Raw genomic sequence first — 19,045 nt, 5'->3', positions numbered from 1 at the left:
CCATAAGCCGCCTCCAACGTTGTTTTGGAGAATTTGTCAGTACGTCCAACTGGCCTCACAACCGCAGACCACCTGTAGCCACGCCAGCCCAGGACCTCCACAGCCGACTTATTCCCCTGCGGGATCGTCTGAGACCAGTCACCCGGACAGCTGATGAAACTGTGGGTTTGCACAACCAAATAATTTCTGCACAAACTGTCAGAAACCACCCGGGAAGCTCATCTGCGTGCTCGTCGTCCTCACCAGGGTCTTAACCTGACTGCATTTTGGCGTCGTAACCAACTTCAGTGGGTAAATGCTCACTTTCGATGTCCACTGGCATGCTGGAGAAGTGTGCTTTTCACGGATGAATCCCGGTTTCAACCGGGAAGATGACAGACAGCGCAGCGCGTATGGCGTTGTGTGTGCGAGCGTTTTGCCGATGTCAACGTTGTGAACAGAGTGCCCCATGGTGGGGTTATGGTATGGACAGGCATCAGAATTGCATTTTATTGATGGCAATTTGAATGCACAGATACCGTGATGAGATCCTGAGGCCCATTGTCTTGCCATTCATCCGCCGCCATCACCTCATGTTGCAGTATGATAATGCACGGCCCCGTGTCGCAAGGATCTGGACACAATTCCTGAAAGCTGAAAATTGTCCCAGTTATTCGATGGCCTGAATATACTGACTGGTTCTCTGATCCACACCCCTACCTTTTTTTTAAGGTTTCTGTGACCAACAGATTCATATCTGTATTTATTTTTATTTTATTTTACCTTTATTTAACTAGGCAAGTCAGTTAAGAACAAATTCTTATTTTCAATGACGGCCTAGGAACAGTGAGTTAACTGCCTGTTCAGGGGCAGAACGACAGATTTGTACCTTGTCAGCTCGGGGATTTGAACTTGCAACCTTTCGGTTACTAGTCCAACGCTCTAACCACTAGGCTACCCTGCCGCCCAGTCATGTGAAATCCATAGATTAGCACCTAATGAATTTATTTCAATTGACTGATTTCCTAATATGAAGTGTTATAATCTTTGAAATTGTTGAATGTTTTTTTTTTATTCAGTGTAATTTCATAGTGGAGTAATGAATGATGTTAATTGAGGCTTTGTTTATTCTCAGTTGGGTAGGTGTGTGTGGTAGATTTTCATGTTTACATCTAACAGCTTTATTTCCTGTCTCCATCAGGTTCTATGCTGCTTGTGTTGTCTTGGGATTGCAGTATCTTCATGACCATAAGATTGTATACAGGTATGCCCACACAACTGTTCACATACAGCTGTATATATTACTGTACTATACATGAATTGGTTAGTCCCTTACTAGCACGACTTATGATGATTTGGTACTACAATAGTTGATGAATGACCCTCTTGCATTTCTGTGATCGTCTTCTTCAGAGACCTGAAGCTGGACAACTTGTTGATGGACACAGAGGGATACGTGAAGATCGCTGACTTTGGCCTATGTAAAGAAGGTGGGTGGAGAATTTTTATTTTGACCTTTTATTTAACTAGGCAAGTCAGTTAAGAACCTATTCATATTTTCAATGACAGCCTAGGAACGGTGGGTTAACTGCCTTGTTCTGCCTTGTTCAAGGGGCAGAACGACAGATTTTTACCTTGTCAGCTCGGGGGATTCGATCTTGCAACCTTTCGGTTACTAGTCCAACGCTCTAACCACTAGGCTACCTGCCTGCCCCAGAATGTTCGACACCGTCAGCTCTTTAGTCCAGGACTAAGCTTAATCTGTGTCTGGGAAACTGGCCCTAGGGGTTTAATGCAAGACATGTCTAACTCCCTCAGTCTTGAATAATAACCCCTTTTGGTATTGCTTTGTAATAGTTGGCTTCGTTGATCATCTCTCTGTCTGCTGCTGTGTTCCTGTAGGGATGGGCTATCAGGACCGCACCAGTACGTTCTGCGGTACTCCTGAGTTCCTGGCTCCTGAGGTGCTGACAGAGACGTCGTACACGCGGGCCGTGGACTGGTGGGGCCTGGGGGTGCTCATCTTTGAGATGTTGGTAGGGGAGTCACCATTCCCTGGAGACGATGAAGAGGAGGTGTTTGACAGCATCGTAAACGATGAAGTCCGCTACCCACGATTCCTCTCTACCGAAGCTATTTCCATCATGAGAAGGGTACTTGTTTACTTATGTATCTCAGAATGGTTATTTAGATCGGCATGTAAAATAACTCAACGTACACTGAGATTTCAGTCGTGTTTCCTGGACTATTGTTCACCATTTTTATGGAGTATAATGTAAATGCCTGTTCTTTTTGTAACTAACTCGACTCTTCCTATCCCCAGCTGTTGAGGAGAAACCCAGAGAGACGTCTTGGGGCTGGTGAGAAAGACGCAGAGGAAGTTAAAAAGCATCCGTTCTTTAGGGTAGGTTCCCTGATCATTGGTTTATGATCCCAATCGCAAAGTGTCACAACGTTTATTAACTCTTCATAATGCATTATAAAAGCGCATTCATAACACCTGTATGAGCTATACGTAATGAAATGATATCTCTCTTGATGGTCTGTATTCCCTCAGAGTGTGGACTGGGACGGTCTACTGGCTAAGAAGGTGCGGCCAGAGTTCATTCCCACCATCAAGGGTAGAGAGGACGTCAGTAACTTTGACGACGAGTTCACCTCAGAAGTACCAATCCTGACTCCGCCCCGGGAGCCCAGGTTTCTGACAGCCGAGGACCAGGAAATGTTTGCCGACTTTGACTACATTGCAGACTGGTGTTAGCCAATTACCAGCGTCCTGCTCCTTCTCAACACTACGACACCCTCCCTAACACTGTGAACTGTCTGTAACAGAGACCAACAGCAATATCAACACTCTCCCCCCCACTAAGGATATCAACAACAAGTTGCTGTACTCTGTTCCTTGCTGTCTGTGCCATGTAAGGGATTGGCAATTTTATGAAGTTTTACTCAACTTTTTTTTTATTTGTATTTTTTTAACTGTCAATTTGAGACAGCTAAGAGCCATCATTTAGTCTTGTCAGATCACTGGGTAAATTCCACATAATCACCTTCTCAGATCACTGGGTCATTCCACATAATCACCTTCTCAGATCCCTGGGTCATTCCACATAATCACCTTCTCAGGTCATCTTCAGCTCTCTTAGATATTTCTCTGAACAAAAAAGAGGATAGACTGAAAATCAAGTTAATAGCTTATGCGGCGTGTAGAAACGGAATTATGGCCCAATAACAAGAAATATATGAAAGGCATTACCACATTTATCATTCTGATCTAGCAGGATGTTATTGTATTTATTTTAAAGTTGCCTTAAACAGTTTAATGTAACACAATTTTTAAGGGCTTTCAATCAGTAACTATCATCAGGTACTGAAAACCTACCAAAGCCAGCTGCCAAAAATTCAGTCTTCTCTTCTCAAACTATCTGCATCAGACAGAAGAGACCTTGGCCAAGATTAGACATTGATTGGAGCACTGGAACTTTGTAAAGCAGTTTAACTCCAATCGATGTTTTAATCCTTGATGGGTTTTCAGTTTTTCCTCTTCTCAAACACAAGCAATCCTCACCCCATACATCATGTATTGTGGTATTGAAGAAAGAAAAAAAGCTCTTAGTTTTATACTGTTTTATAAGAAGGAACACTATCATGTTGACTCTTGATGTATAGTATAATCATGTTTTACAGGATGTTTGGATACAGGTATATGAAAATGGAGATGCCAGACAGGCAGCTCGTGAGAGACTGAGCTATTTTCAAACGAAATGTAGAAATATATATTCACAATAACAAAAGTGTAATTGTTGTTGGCGTGTGACATCATGCCGAAACAAGAATACTTTTTTGTAGTCATTTTGAAAAGACAGTCCTAGTCTGGTGTTATGTTTGCTCATGTGAGGAATGGGTCATGATGGTGTGACAACCACCTCTTCAGTGTTTTGATCTCAAATTTTAGACTGTTTTTAAATGTTCAGGGGCTCGATGGCCATTTTTTTTCTTTTGTGTCTGTTAGCTGAATCAGAATGTCTGCTGATTGGACCATGCATTATCAGTCATTTATACAACTATGTTTCTGTGGCTAGCTCGTGTCAAGAACAAATTAGACCAACATATCACAAGTAATTAAATACATACTTCATATAATGGAAGCAAAGTCTCTGGCTATTCCTCTTCAAGTGATTAAAAGATATAGGTTGTTGAGGTATTCATGTAGTGTATGCTAACAAAGAGGGAATAATGGTGTGGTGTGAGGCCAAAGGGGAATACGGTTCAGTCTGGTAACATATACTGTACCAGTCAACAGTTTGGACACACCTACTCATTCAAGGGTTTGTCTTTTATTTTTTACATTGTAGAATAATAGTGAAAACATCAACTATGAAATAACACATATGGAATCATGTAGTAACCAAAAAAGTATTAAACAAATCCAAATATATTTTAGATTCTTCAAAGTAGCCACCCTTTGTCTTGATGACAGCTTTGCACACTTGGCATTCTCTCAACCAGCTTCACCTGGAATGCTTTTCCAACAATCTTGAAGGAGTTCCTACATATGCTGAGCACTTGTTGGCTGCTTTTCCTTCACTCTGCAGTCCAAGTCATCCCAAACCATCTCAATTGGGTGATTGTGGAGGCCAGGTCATCTGATGCAGCACTCCATCACTCTCCTTCTTGGTCAAATAGCCCTTACACAGCCTGGATGTGTGTTGGGTCATTGTCCTGTTGAAAAACAAATGATAGTCCCACTAAGAGCAAACCAGATGGGATGGCGTATCACTGCAGAATGCTGTGGTAGCCATGCTGGTTAGATGTGCCTTGAATTCTAAGTAAATCACAGACCAGCGTCACCAGCAAAGCACCTTCACGGTGGGACCACATATGCGGAGATCATCCGTTCACCTACTCTGTGTCTCACAAAGACACAGCGGTTGGAACTAAAAATCGCACATTTGGAATCATCAGGCCAAAGGACAATTTCCACCGGTCTAATGTCCATTGCTCGTCTTTCTTGCCCCAACCAAGTCTCTTCTTCTTATTGGTGTCCTTAAGTAGTGGTTTCTTTGCAGCAATTCGACCATGAAGGCCTGATTCACGCAGTCTCCTCTGAACAGTTGATGTTGAGATGTGTCTGTTACTTGAACTCTGAAGCATTTATTTGGCTGGTAATTCTAATGAACTTATCCTCTGTAGAAGAGGTAACTCTGGGTCTTCCTTTCCTGTGGCGGTCCTCATGAGAGCTAGTTTCATCATAGCGCTTGATGGTTTTTGCAACTGCACTTGAAGAAACATTCAAAGTTCTTAATTTTCCAGATTGACTGACCATGTCTTAAAGTAATGATGGACTGTCATTTCTCAGTGCTTATTTGAGCTGTTCTTGCCATAATATGGACTTGGTCTTTTACCAAATAGGGCCATCTTCTGTATACCACCCCTACCTTGTCACAACACAACTAATTGGCTCAAACGTATTAAGGCAGGAAAGAAATTCCACAAATTAACTTTTAACAAGGAACACCTGTTAATTGAAAAGCATTCCAGGTGACTACCTCATGAAGCTGGTTGAGAGAATGCAAAAGCTGTCAAAGGCAAAGGGTGGCTACTTTGAAGAATCTCAAATATATTTTATATTTAGATTTGAACACATTTGTTACTACATGATTCCGTAGTTTTGATGTCTCACTGTTCTTCTACAATGTAAAAATAGTAAATTCTAAAGAAAAACCCTTTGAATGAGTAGGTGTGTCCAAACTTTTGACTGGTAGTTCATCCTGAACCGAAACACTCGTAGATAATAAACTGGTACCTCTAGTGAAACCTGACAAACCAGCCTCAAGTCACGTTTCAGACCGTGTGTGCGTGCTACACTACAAGTGTACTCTGACTCAGATGAGTCTGACCTGAGAAACAGGATCCCTCTCCCACGGTCCAGGGCTGCACAGTGAAGAGGCTGTACTGTGCCCCAGCCTGCATGACTGGTCTGAAACAGGGTGTGTGTAGTTTTGACAGAGCAGGACCCAGCCATGCTGACACTGTATAAACCTACTGCTGATAAAGGAGGGTGATATTCCAATACTGTTTAATCAAATGCATACAAGTAGAGGTAGAGCAGTGGCGATATCATTTCAGGAATATTTTACAACATTGGGATTGATAGGAAACTCTGTCTTTTTCCTGCCCCCTTTACTAAGTGATATATGGGAATGTTTTGTCTACTGAAGGTCTTAAGCATGATAAAAATATCAGACCTTCACAATGAACAAAACCTTGGATTCGCCCCACTCTCTTCCAAACTGAACATAGTTTTCACGGGACTATAAATCCACCTACATTATGAGCAGAATACAAGATTGGTAGTAGTAGACCTATAGTATTATCTATTACTAGGCCAAACAGGATGTCCTTAGCCAAAGTGATGACTAGGTGGGTTCTTGTCTTCAGGTCCCTCATCGACCGACAGGAAGGAAATGTTAATGTTGGCCCAACTTTCTCCAGGGGAAATTACAGATTTCTAGACTGGAAGAGTTTCAATTTCAGGTTTTAATGTCACATGCACAAGTACAGTGAAATACCTTTCTTGCTCCAAAAGGAAAAGGAAGTGATGAAATAAGCCAGTGGGGGTCTCTGCCCTGGAGCTGGTCAATTTGGGATCATTCCAGAGAAGCCTCCGTCTGTCTGTCTGGGGGGCAGGAAGAGACAGAAAATAACGGAGAAAACTTGTCCACACAGATCAACAGATACAAAATGGGTTGAAATTAACCAGTAATGGTGGATAATGGTCCTTTAGGAAAGAGTCGGGCTGGCGGTCCTTTAGGAAAGAGTCGGGCTGGCGGTCCTTTAGGAAAGAGTCGGGCTGGCGGTCCTTTAGGAAAGAGTCGGGCTGGCGGTCCTTTAGGAAAGAGTCGGGCTGGCGGTCCTTTAGGAAAGAGTCGGGCTGGCGGTCCTTTAGGAAAGAGTCGGGCTGGCGGTCCTTTAGGAAAGAGTCGGGCTGGCGGTCCTTTAGGAAAGAGTCGGGCTGGCGGTCCTTTAGGAAAGAGTCGGGCTGGCGGTCCTTTAGGAAAGAGTCTGGCTGGCGGTCCTTTAGGAAAGAGTCTGGCTGGCAGTCCTTTAATAGAAATCCTGCTTGATTTGAAGCATCACTTGTGTTGTTCAAGGCCCTTATATGAATTTGAAGTGAAAACATGTTCAAATCAACGTATTGTAAGATCTTATAAATTACCTTTTTTTATTATGCATTCCAAACTTAAATAATTTGCATTATGCCTTATTTTACCTAATCAGACTGCATACATTTCCCTGTAGATTATATGAAGCAATGCAACCAAGAAGATGGCAAAACTCAACCTGGACTCCACTGTAATTAGGAACAGTACTGTAAATATTTGCATGAATGAAAAATCATGATAATGGTAGCATGATGACATTTGGGCCCACTACAATAAGTTCAAGATTTTTCTAATGTATATATTGACTGTGAAGTATGAACAGTCTTTATACAACCAAGCTAGCTGTGAAGTATGAACAGTCTTTATACAACCAAGCTAGCTGTGAAGTATGAACATTGTTTATAAAACCCTACTGTCCTCTGTTATAAAAGGTGTGGGAGGATACTGTATGTGCCCATAATTCACCAGCTCAATCCACTGGTCGGACATCATTAGGCAGACTAGGTTCTACTGAAAGCTAGGATTTCTAGTGCAAAGTACACACAGCGTTGGCATAGATACTCCCGGCTTATTTCCACTTGGTATATAACGCCTCTACAGTAGGTGTGTCCTATCAGATCATGTATCTATAACTCCGACCACCAGCCTCCTCTGGTGTACTATCCTTGTTTTACCAATACATTCATGTGACAAAAAGTTATTTTACTAGCAGTCTCATCATACACAGAACCACATTCCGTTTTAGCTACCTATGTAGGTTAGAACTGACTGAATTCCTGATATTTTAAAAAGTCATATTTTATTCACAGATGAAATACAACACCAAACCAGGAGGACTGCACAGGATCAAAACATCATATGAAGGGTACAGGAAAACAACGTTGACAGGATGACGAGTGATACTCAGCAAGCGCTGATGTCACAAAGAGGAAATTCAAACCTGGAAGTTAATCCTTTCTATGCGTGTCATATAACATCCAATCAAATGAGATAAAACTCAAATGAAAGGCAATTAAATAAAATAACATAAAAAAACACGAAGATGTCTACAAATATAAACAGGCCAAACCGTTCCATACCTGTCCTACAAACAGTTCCATACCTGTCCTACAAACAGTTCCATACCTGTCCTACAAACAGTTCCATACCTGTCCTACAAAGTAACGTGGGGGTGTCACAGTAAAAAGAGAGGGTCTTGAGACAAACCCTTAGGTCCAACAGGACGTATTTTACTTGTTCCAGTTCTTGAAGATGGCCTCCGCTGCATCCAGAGTGCTGTCTTGCTACAGAGACACACAGACAGGTGATGAGATACGTTCTCCAGTAATCACATGATCATGTTAAACCAAACCCGAAAGAATACATCCTAAACCCCAATCTTTTAACACGGTCCACTCTTTATGTCTAATGAACTGGCCAGTGAGAAAGTCTGTTTTTCTGAATGAGAGAACCCATGTTTACCTTGATGAAGCATAGACGGATGTATTTCTCAAACTGCTTCTTGGAAGCATCACCACAGAATGCTGTGACCGGAATGGCTGCCAGTTTCTACAACAAAACCAGGACAATAAACACACGTCAACACACTCTGGAGAGTTCAACTTGTTGATTGTAATTATCCTCATGTGAACTAGTGCTTCATTCAACAAGCCTTTTATACTACCTACAATGTTAACATACAACAATTACTCTGCATTCATCATGTGATAGTAAGTGATATTTCATGTTAAAATGTTCCCTAAACCTACTGTTACCACAGAGGTGTCCCAAATGGCACAATATTCCCTATTGTAGTGCACTACTTTAGACCAGAGCCCTATGGCAACGTATTCCCTATTGTAGTGCACTACTTTAGACCAGGACCCTATGGCACCCTATTCCCTATTGTAGTGCACTACTTTAGACCAGGACCCTATGGCACCCTATTCCCTATTGTAGTGCAATACTTTAGACCAGGACCCTATGGCACCCTATTCCCTATTGTAGTGCACTACTTTAGACCAGGACCCTATGGCACCCTATTCCCTATTGTAGTGCACTACTTTCGACCAGGACCCTATGGCACCCTATTCCCTATTGTAGTGCACTACTTTCGACTGGCCAAAGGTAGTACAATATACGGGCTCCCGAGTGGCACAGAGGTCTAAGGCACTGCATCTCAGTGCATAGAGGAGTCACTACAGACCCTGGTTCGATTTCAGGCTGTATCACATCCGGCCGTGATTGGGATAGGGCGGCGCACAATTGGCCCAGCGGCGTCTGGGTTTGGCCGGGGTAGGCCCGTCATTGTAATTAAGAATTTGTTCTTAACTGACTTGCCTAGTTAAATAAAGGTTAAATAAATGTGAAATAAATACAAAATAAATAAAGGGAATAGGGTGCCATTTGAAACGCAGATAAGATGTGGCATCAAGCTGTTGGTTTTTCTTACCTTCTCCTTAATCATCCACTTGACAAACTTGTAGTCGTAAGGCTCATCATCTCCCATATGAGACAAGTCCTGATCTACAACCATGAAAAATATAGTAGGGTCAAACTAAAGCCAGTTAATAATGAAGGGTCCTTGTAGTTGTTATGCCAAACAGTCTGCAGGTACAAACTCTTTATGTTTGGTCCATCCTGTTACCTACTGTTAAATAAGACAGAGACAGGACCTCTACACTTCTGATCATCCCAAGCATGGTTGGTAGCCTGGTCCAGTTTTGCGCTAGTCTGGCCCATCTTAGCGCTACCCTGGCCCAGTTTAGAGTTAGCCTGGCCCAGTTTAGAGTTAGCCTGGCCCAGTTTAGAGTTAGCCTGACCCAGTTTAGAGTTAGCCTGACCCAGCTTAGAGTTAGCCTGACCCAGCTTAGAGTTAGCCTGACCCAGCTTAGAGTTAGCCTGACCCAGCTTAGAGTTAGCCTGGCCCAGCTTAGAGTTAGCCTGGCCCAGTTTAGAGTTAGCCTGGCCCAGTTTAGAGTTAGCCTGACCCAGCTTAGAGTTAGCCTGACCCAGCTTAGAGTTAGCCTGGCCCAGTTTAGAGTTAGCCTGACCCAGCTTAGAGTTAGCCTGGCCCAGTTTAGAGTTAGCCTGACCCAGCTTAGAGTTAGCCTGACCCAGCTTAGAGTTAGCCTGACCCAGCTTAGAGTTAGCCTGACCCAGCTTAGAGTTAGCCTGGCCCAGTTTAGAGTTAGCCTGGCCCAGTGTAGAGTTAGCCTGACCCAGCTTAGAGTTAGCCTGGCCCAGTTTAGAGTTAGCCTGACCCAGTTTAGAGTTAGCCTGACCCAGTTTAGCGTTAGCCTGGCCCAGTTTAGCGTTAGCCTGGCCCAGTTTATCTTTATTTCCTAGGACATTACAGCAAATGGAAGATCTTATGTCACCTTTACCACACGGTTATTATCACATCTACACAACAACCAAGTAAAAACGTACTATTTTCATAAAAAGTGTATCTTACTAAGGGGTGTGACGTCCACGCACATGAAGTACCCTCCCTCGGGTATGATAGGAGACATGCCAACGTCCTGTAGGATAGCAGCCATGCGGTCCCTCTTCCCCTGCAGCTCCACGGCCAGAGAGGAGAAGTAACACTCCGGCCGACCCATCAGCTCACAGTCCCTCAGCAGGCCCTGGGCCACAGCCTCCTGCAGAAACAGATCATAGTCTTGATATACATACATTATTCAAAGCCCTACGGGCACCTGGTCAACAGTGGTGTATTATATATGGAAATAGCACGTTCTTTGGATTTCCATTCTCTAACAACAAGGCAAAATGCGTTGTTTTGACGAGGGTTTGGGTTTTACAACAGTATTTGAATTCCCACTCATTTGATTTCTTAACACTTCGACGGAATACATGTTGCTACAACGATGAGCAGGCCTTACCTGCAGCGGCGTTGGACAGGTGTACAAGGTGTTCTGCATTACAGTCTGAAGGTGCTTTATCAAGTGTTCTGGCCCTATAGACCAGCCAAGCTGCACAACAAAGACTACTGGTTAGAATATACACAACCGTTTCAACTCAACTTCACATGATCAAACACACGGACACACACACACACACGTAATAAAACAAACGGGACACACACACGTAATACTCTAAAGGTCATAACAGAGGTTTCCCATGCTAAAATGAATCCCTACTCTCTAAAAGTCATGACAGAGGTTTCCCATGCTAAAATGAATCCCTACTCTCTAAAAGTCATGACAGAGGTTTCCCATGCTAAAATGAATCCCTACTCTCTAAAAGTCATGACAGAGGTTTCCCATGCTAAAATGAATCCCTACTCTCTAAAAGTCATGACAGAGGTTTCCCATGCTAAAATGAATCCCTACTCTCTAAAAGTCATGACAGAGGTTTCCCATGCTAAAATGAATCCCTACTCTCTAAAAGTCATGACAGAGGTTTCCCATGCTAAAATGAATCCCTACTCTCTAAAAGTCATGACAGAGGTTTCCCATGCTAAAATGAATCCCTACTCTCTAAAAGTCATGACAGAGGTTTCCCATGCTAAAATGAATCCCTACTCTCTAAAAGTCATGACAGAGGTTTCCCATGCTAAAATGAATCCCTACTCTCTAAAAGTCATGACAGAGGTTTCCCATGCTAAAATGAATCCCTACTCTCTAAAAGTCATGACAGAGGTTTCCCATGCTAAAATGAATCCCTACTCTCTAAAAGTCATGACAGAGGTTTCCCATGGTAAAAACAATCCCAGCCCTTACCTTCCAGCCCGTCACACTAAAGGTCTTCCCTGCACTGCTGATGGTGATCGTTCTGTCCCACATGCCAGGAAGAGTGGCTAGCAAAACAACAAAGAGGGGTGAGGAAACTGTAACCCGAGGTAGACAAACTATTAAACTGAACTAAACGGAATGAAACTAAACTACATTGAACTAAACACAAAACACAGCTGTTTCCTTATATGATGTGAGGAATTATGTTCACAGCCTGAAAAACGATTTAAGTACAGTACCTATTTTGATGTGTTGGTGTCCCTTGTAGATGAGCCATTCATACACCTCATCACTGATGCACAGAGTATCGTGTTTGATGCAGAGGTCGGAGATATTCTGAAGCTCACCCTTGGTGAATACCTGGAATATGGGACATGGATTAAACACAGAAACTCACAAGTCACTGTGATAGGGACAGGGTAGTGATGTATTTAAGTCTTTATTTATTTAACCAGGGTGAATCATTTAGGCCAGAATAACTTCTTCACGAGGGAGACCTCGCCAAGAGGGCATAGTTCAGATGGTGGAACAAATTGGAAAGTGTTTCTCGGGACATAATGGCTAGACAGTAATCACTCAATTGTACTAGGCCTACTTCATGAGAATTGCCGCAGAGGGAAGGGGGAATCGGAGGTGCGAGGGGCTGCCATAGTCGACATCCACGTCTTCAGGGCGCCCGGGGAACAGTGGCTTAACTGCCTTGCTCAGGGCCCGGGGAACAGTGGCTTAACTGCCTTGCTCAGGGCCCGGGGAACAGTGACTTAACTGCCTTGCTCAGGGCCCGGGGAACAGTGGCTTAACTGCCTTGCTCAGGGCCCGGGGAACAGTGACTTAACTGCCTTGCTCAGGGCCCGGGGAACAGTGGCTTAACTGCCTTGCTCAGGGACAGAATGACAGATGTTTACCCTGTCAGCTCAGGGATTCGATCCAGCAACCTTTCAGTTACTGGCCCAACACTCTAACCACTAGGCTACCTGCCGCCTCTACACTCTAACCACTAGGCTACCTGCCGCCTCTACACTCTAACCACTAGGCTACCTGCCGCCTCTACACTCTAACCACTAGGCTACCTGCCGCCTCTACACTCTAACCACTAGGCTACCTGCCGCCTCCACACTCTAACCACTAGGCTACCTGCCGCCTCTACACTCTAACCACTAGGCTACCTGCCGCCTCTACACTCTAACCACTAGGCTACCTGCCGCCTCTACACTCTAACCACTAGGCTACCTGCCGCCTCTACACTCTAACCACTAGGCTACCTGCCGCCTCTACACTCTAACCACTAGGCTACCTGCCGCCTCTACACTCTAACCACTAGGCTACCTGCCGCCTCTACACTCTAACCACTAGGCTACCTGCCGCCTCTATACTCTAACCACTAGGCTACCTGCTGCCACACTTACCTTCCCAATGGGGTTGTTGGGAGTGTTAATAATGATGGCCTTGGTCTTTGAGGTGAATTTACTGGCTAGTTCCTCTGGATCCAGGAACCAGTCAGCACTGGAAACACTACTGGTCTCCTTATTGGATCTCTGAGATGTGTGTGAGGAAGACAAGAGAGAAGTCAAACACTGCATGTCATTCTGCAATATGTATGTTTCCCACAATTACTCAAAACCTCTGTCTATAATATTTTTGAATAGTAGTAGACTTACAAGTCGTAATGGTATCAAGACAGGTGTTGCCCCTGCCATTCGAACCATGGGTACATAGCAATCAAAGAAGGGTTCGATAATTATAACCTAGAGAGGAGAGGAAGAAGGAGAGGAGAGAAAGAAGGAGAGGAGAGGAGAGGAGAGGAGAGGAGAGGAGAGGAGAGGAGAGGAGAGGAGAGGAGAGGAGAGGAGAGGAGAGGAGAGGAGAGGAGAGGAGAGGAGAGGTTACAGATACAGGTGTAACTTTTATGAAACATTATCAAAATGTGAAAATGGTTCAAAAAGTGTAACATGTCCTAGCCTGGTCCCAAATCTGTTTGCTACGACCATTGGACCAACACAAACAGTTCTGGTACCAGGCTAAATATTAGTCAGTAGGTTAAAACAAGGAATAACCCCTCACCTCATCTCCCACTTCCACCAGTGCCTGCATGGTACTGAACAAGGATCCATAGCCACCTACTGTGACCAGTATCTCCTTGAAAGGATCAATCTGGTGTCCATACACTTTCCCATACACCTGAGAAAGAGCCTTTACCAGAGACGGGTGGCCCTGTAAGAGACCAAACAAAGTACTAGTGTCAGAGAAGCAATACAAGATCATGTACACTTACACATGACTGGAGGCAATCTAATACCAATGTTTTATTTAAGTAACAGAGCTTTCTGTGTACTGTACTGTAAAGTGACCACCACCCTGTTATACAGTACATGACCACCGTTGACCAGTTTAGCTCAGAATGATCTAGAACTTACACACAAGTGAATCTGTACAATTGCAGGCTGGCTGGCAGGCTGACAGGCTGACTCGCTGGCAGGTTGGCAGGCTGGTATGGTACATCATTAAACAGTCAATATGCCTGCCGGTGCCAATGACCATATGTTGGTGCACTAAATGTAGGCCTAACATATCACATTTCAATAGATAAGATACTCTGTTATTAGACTTACAAAGCCTCTTGTGTACTGGTTGAGCTTGTCTACTGCAGCAGCGTTAGCCAGGCCCTCCTTGATGTAGGCTGGGGGAGGAATGTCGGAGTATCCCTGGCCCAGGTTCACTATGGTGGGGTCTGCTGCCACCGAGGTGAAGGCCACCCTGACACCAACACAGACAGTTAGTTACTGTGCCTTTAATTCGTGAAATGAAGGAATGTTTTTTTAAACACGTTACAACTTCAAAGTTCCTTTCAAGTTGTATTATTCGTTTGTACGGGATACACATGGTATACGCCATCCAATGAACCACTGACTTGCACACAGCAAAGCAAAGTGATTGGCAGAGTTTGAGACTCATTCCCATCAGGTGCTACCCTGGTTTCGTAAGTGGGACCAAAGTACAGGTCGTGGTAACCCGGCAACGAACTTACCAAACATTCTTGTCCAGTCCCTCAATCCTTTTGGAGTTTGTATGCCTTGATGATGTCATAACACACTGAGACAAAGAAGTAGAGATGCCAGGATTAAGCAAGAACATCTACACACAACATTATATTAGGCTATAACAATGTTATAAACATGTCATAACACTCACCTGTGAGTAGGAGATGTTTCTGATACAGTTGATGTTAATCAAGCGGCATGCAGAGCTGAGGGTTCCACGTGTAATGTTCATAACTACAAAAACAGTGCAGATCAATACCATTTTTCATTTGACAGATCAACACTGCAATACAAAACTGATGATCCCAAAAGGTACAGCAGAGAAGAAAAGAAAAAAAAGTGAACTATATTTCTGCCATAAACACAAGACAATCACTAGAACTGAATGATTGCACAGCATGGCAGCTGTGGTGCAACTTAGAAGTAGCCCAAAACCCTGCAATCTGTAACCAATACATTTTCACCCGCAACATAGTTTTCAAACTAGTCCAATTCCCGGACATGGTAACTCTGATTAGCAGAGACCTGTCTCGATTATGCTCCTTCTTCTAATAACAAATAGGAAATGATTAAATTCAGAATTCGATGTCTTGCCATCACTGCTGGTAAAATGCTAGCTCGGAAAAGATTCTCCAAGCAGATGGACATTATTGTTGATATTAAACAGGCTGAGCAATAAACCTGATTTAAATGAAGATGAAAAAGCAGAGCTTGCTAAATGCCAATGTGAACTAGACGACATATATAACGATAAGGCACAGGGTGCCTTCATCCATTCAAAGTCCAAATGAATTGAAAAAGGTGAAGAAAAAAACCCCATCTTATTTCTTTAATTTGGAGAAGAGTAGGCAGACTAGGAATAGTATTACATTCATTTATGATAATGAAACTATATCTGATGATCTTGAAGTGATTAATAAGAAAATACACTCTTTCTACAGTTCACTATATCAATCTCATATTTCAAAAAAGGCGACTTGGATTCCTTTTTTGATTCAGTTAATAACTCTGTTAAGCCTACAGAATAAAGGTTTAAGAAACTCAGTGATTCTGATATAGATATTACTGAGTTGGACCAAGCCATTAAACAAATGCCTATAGGTAAATCACCTGGACCGGATGGCCTGACTCCTGAATTCTATCGACATTTTTGGGTCTGATATTAGAGAGTTATTGCTTTCGGTCTACAAAGAGAGTATTGCTAATCCTATCTTACCTCCTTCTTTTGAGACAGGGACTAATAGTTCTTATACCCAAACCAAAGAAGGACTCTCTTTACCTGGACAACGTTGTTGACAACTGACTGTAAGTTACTAGCCCATGCCAATAGGCTGAAAAAAGGCCTTGATGATGCCTTTGACCCTCCAGTGAAACTCAATCAGCCTTCATTAAAGGACAGAGTTTCCATAACCATATACGATTGGTTTTAGATATTTTAGATTACAGTGAGTTAATGGAAGATGTTTGAATTCCTAATGAAATGTGATTTTCACCCTCCAAAATTACCTGTGAAATTGTCTAAGTTTCACAAGCAAATGTTTTCTTCTTCTGGAAAATGATATTCAAGCACAACCCCCCCCCCCCCCCCCCCCCACAAAACATTGATTTGGAATAATAGAGTTATTAAAATGAATAGGAAATCGATTTTCAAAGGCCTTTGGTTTGACAAGGGTATTCATTCTGTATGTGATTTGGTAGACGACACTGGGGAGTTTTTGCCGTTTGATGAGTTCATTGGTAGATTTCAGGTTAATATTACTCAGAGAGAATATATGAAGGTTTGCAAAGCAATTCCACTTCCTTTACTTGGACTTATTATGAACACTTTGTTATATTATGAGGTTGTTCCCTGTTTTCCAAGTTAACAAATTAATGACTTGAATCTTTTGGATAAAAAAATGCAACAATAAGTGGATACGATTGGCAGTTAATGAAGTCATTTTTGGTGATTATAATTCAATATATTGCTATGGAAGTGACCAACTCATACTATGGTCAAAAGCAACTACCTTTTACCTTAATTGTCCAGTTATCCCAAAAGTTAAAGAAACTAATTTTAAAATATTTTCTTCCTTCTACCCTGTTAATGATTTCTTGCACAAAAGACTAAATTTTGACAAAATGCCTTGAGTTTTTTGTTCCTCTGATTCAGAATCTATAGAGCATTTATTTTCTTCATCCAGCCATTCTAGTAAACTATGGATTGAAATTCATGAACGGTTGTGTATAAAATCTCCAGAATTACCTATGTTAACCTTTGATGATGTTAAATGGCATAATACCTATCCTTGTAATTCCGATCATAACTATTTTATTAACATTATTATTCTCTTGGCTAAATATTATATTCACAAATGTAAATGGGGTGAAAAAAATCCTTATTTTGTAGTTTTTTTCATTGAACTGTTACAATTTCATAAATCCCCCAAAACTTGTGAAACTTAAAAAAAAAAAATGTTTTATTATAAGTCAAGTCACTGAATGTCTGTTAATGTCTCATTGCCTTATCACATATTAATGATGTCCTGATTTTGTTGGGGGGGGGGGGGGCATCGCTTCCTGTTCTATTATTTCATTTGTTTTTCATTGTATTTCATTTGTTTTTCATTGTATTCACAGGAATGTCCCTGTATTGATGTGTAATATTGTTATCATTGTTGCAATACATTTAAAAAATATATATATTTAGCAGCTCCTCTCTGTCTGTCACAATATTGTGTGCAGCTGGCACTGCATGTGCTCTGCTCATGGCAGCTCCGAGTTTATGAGTATCCATAGCAACGGCTCTGCTTGGACTACTCTGCTCAATGAAGAGACAGACTGTAGTTAGCTACTGTGCATCCCTCTAAACTACTACAAAACTCAAGGAACATTAGGCTATTATTTTCTGTAAAATAATCTCTCCTGATTTATATTTGGCAAGGTTAAAGCACTTCTGACACCATGTTATGATCTTAGTCATATGACTGTACTGTGCAGTAGAGCACATGGAAACGGCTCAGCTTCAAAATATTAGTGATCAATTTAGTGATACCCAAACCATGCCGGTACCCTAGTTATTGATCATGTTTAAAAAAGGCCTTACCCGGACCTAAAGCAATGTATAATGTCGGGGCCCGTCGGGCTCTGGTTGGAGAGCTCCAAACCCAATACAATGGGACTTTGAATGGAAGGATTCTGGGCGTCTCTTCTCCTCAAGCCCAGGTACTGGTTCAGATCTACTCAGGGTTTTCTAAAGCTAACCAGCTTCAGTTATAGACTAGCGTTGCTAAAAGCACCTAGGATGAAGCCTGAGCTGGAATGGGAAGATAACTGAAGATGGCTTGCTTTAGAAACCCCTGAGTAGATCTGAACTAAACGTCCCTACCCTAAACCCTATCCGGGATTCTTGGAAGGTGCATACCCTAACCTTTAACCCCTTCCCATTTAAAATGTCAACTTCAATGGGATAGGGACGTTCCAAGTATTCCGGATAGCACGGATCATAAAATATGCACCTGAAATGTCTAGTTCACTTACTTGCAAATAGAGAGAGGAGACGCGTTTAGCAAAACCAGCTCGTGTTTTGCGTCGTTAGATTCTACACGTCAAAATATCCCCACCCCCAACTCTGACCAATCGAATCAGTGAATAGAATGGGTCGTAGTTATAAACTAAACACGATTAATGATTGACACTTTCGTGATTCAGAGAGTCTGATATACATGTTTAAGATTTCAAACGTTTTTAAAGTTATAAAACGTAATAGTTTTAAATCGCAAAGTATTAAATTACGAAACGTACAACATTAATAAGAAACCCATATGTATTAGGAAGCCAAAGGTATTAAAATATACGCAGCAAATAGCAGTAACGTTAGCAGTTAGCAAATAGCAGTAATATTTCATGAATTTTGTCATGAAACTTCACTGCACGTCATTGAAATTATTTCTGAACAAAAGCGAGCAAAGCAAAATAGAATCACACATGTACTTGAAACTGACTTTAGGACATTGCAAGCATACTTACAATTGAAGAATAGACCTACGATATTTAATTAGAGGAAAAGGTGGATTCCAAGGGAAAATTAGCGTGTCTACTTCTCTCCAGCTCCAGCCACATTAAAGGTACATGCAGCAAATTGTGTTTCAGACCAATACAGACC

The 19,045-nt window shown here is 42.3% G+C and overlaps 2 protein-coding genes across 6 annotated transcripts in view; one reads left to right on the top strand and one right to left on the bottom strand.

The window, feature by feature from the left end:
- The window catches only part of pkn2b (protein kinase N2b), a 66,981-nt gene extending 62,849 nt beyond the window's left edge, over window positions 1-4,132 (top strand). For all 4 annotated transcript variants that reach the window (XM_071346514.1, XM_071346517.1, XM_071346515.1 and 1 more), the window contains 5 exons: window positions 1,181-1,243; window positions 1,393-1,469; window positions 1,882-2,132; window positions 2,303-2,383; window positions 2,537-4,132. In XM_071346514.1, coding sequence (XP_071202615.1) covers window positions 1,181-1,243; window positions 1,393-1,469; window positions 1,882-2,132; window positions 2,303-2,383; window positions 2,537-2,740 — 676 coding nt within the window. In that variant the 3' untranslated portion in view covers window positions 2,741-4,132. The remainder of the gene's footprint in view (window positions 1-1,180; window positions 1,244-1,392; window positions 1,470-1,881; window positions 2,133-2,302; window positions 2,384-2,536) is intronic.
- A 3,793-nt stretch (window positions 4,133-7,925) lies between these two features.
- On the bottom strand, window positions 7,926-19,035 carry LOC139541641 (kynurenine--oxoglutarate transaminase 3-like). 2 transcript variants are annotated; one of them, XM_071346518.1, is made up of 14 exons: window positions 18,910-19,035; window positions 15,053-15,135; window positions 14,889-14,953; window positions 14,473-14,617; window positions 13,925-14,074; window positions 13,522-13,608; window positions 13,270-13,398; window positions 12,103-12,223; window positions 11,852-11,928; window positions 11,012-11,101; window positions 10,582-10,768; window positions 9,577-9,650; window positions 8,607-8,693; window positions 7,926-8,428 (listed from the first exon to the last, which is right to left on the bottom strand). In XM_071346518.1, exons 2-14 carry the CDS (start codon window positions 15,131-15,133, stop codon window positions 8,375-8,377), a joined length of 1,347 nt encoding a protein of 448 aa, XP_071202619.1. In that variant the 5' UTR covers window positions 15,134-15,135; window positions 18,910-19,035; the 3' UTR covers window positions 7,926-8,374. The 2 variants fall into 2 exon arrangements, with proteins under 2 accessions (XP_071202619.1, XP_071202620.1); XM_071346519.1 differs by lacking the exon at window positions 18,910-19,035 and adding an exon at window positions 18,421-18,495.
- Between the last annotated feature and the right edge of the window lie 10 nt (window positions 19,036-19,045).

Source organism: Salvelinus alpinus, chromosome 16, assembly GCF_045679555.1.
Source record: "Salvelinus alpinus chromosome 16, SLU_Salpinus.1, whole genome shotgun sequence".
Lineage (NCBI taxonomy): Eukaryota > Metazoa > Chordata > Actinopteri > Salmoniformes > Salmonidae > Salvelinus > Salvelinus alpinus.
Note: the sequence above shows the minus strand (reverse complement) of the source record. Positions and strands in the feature narration are given on the sequence as shown.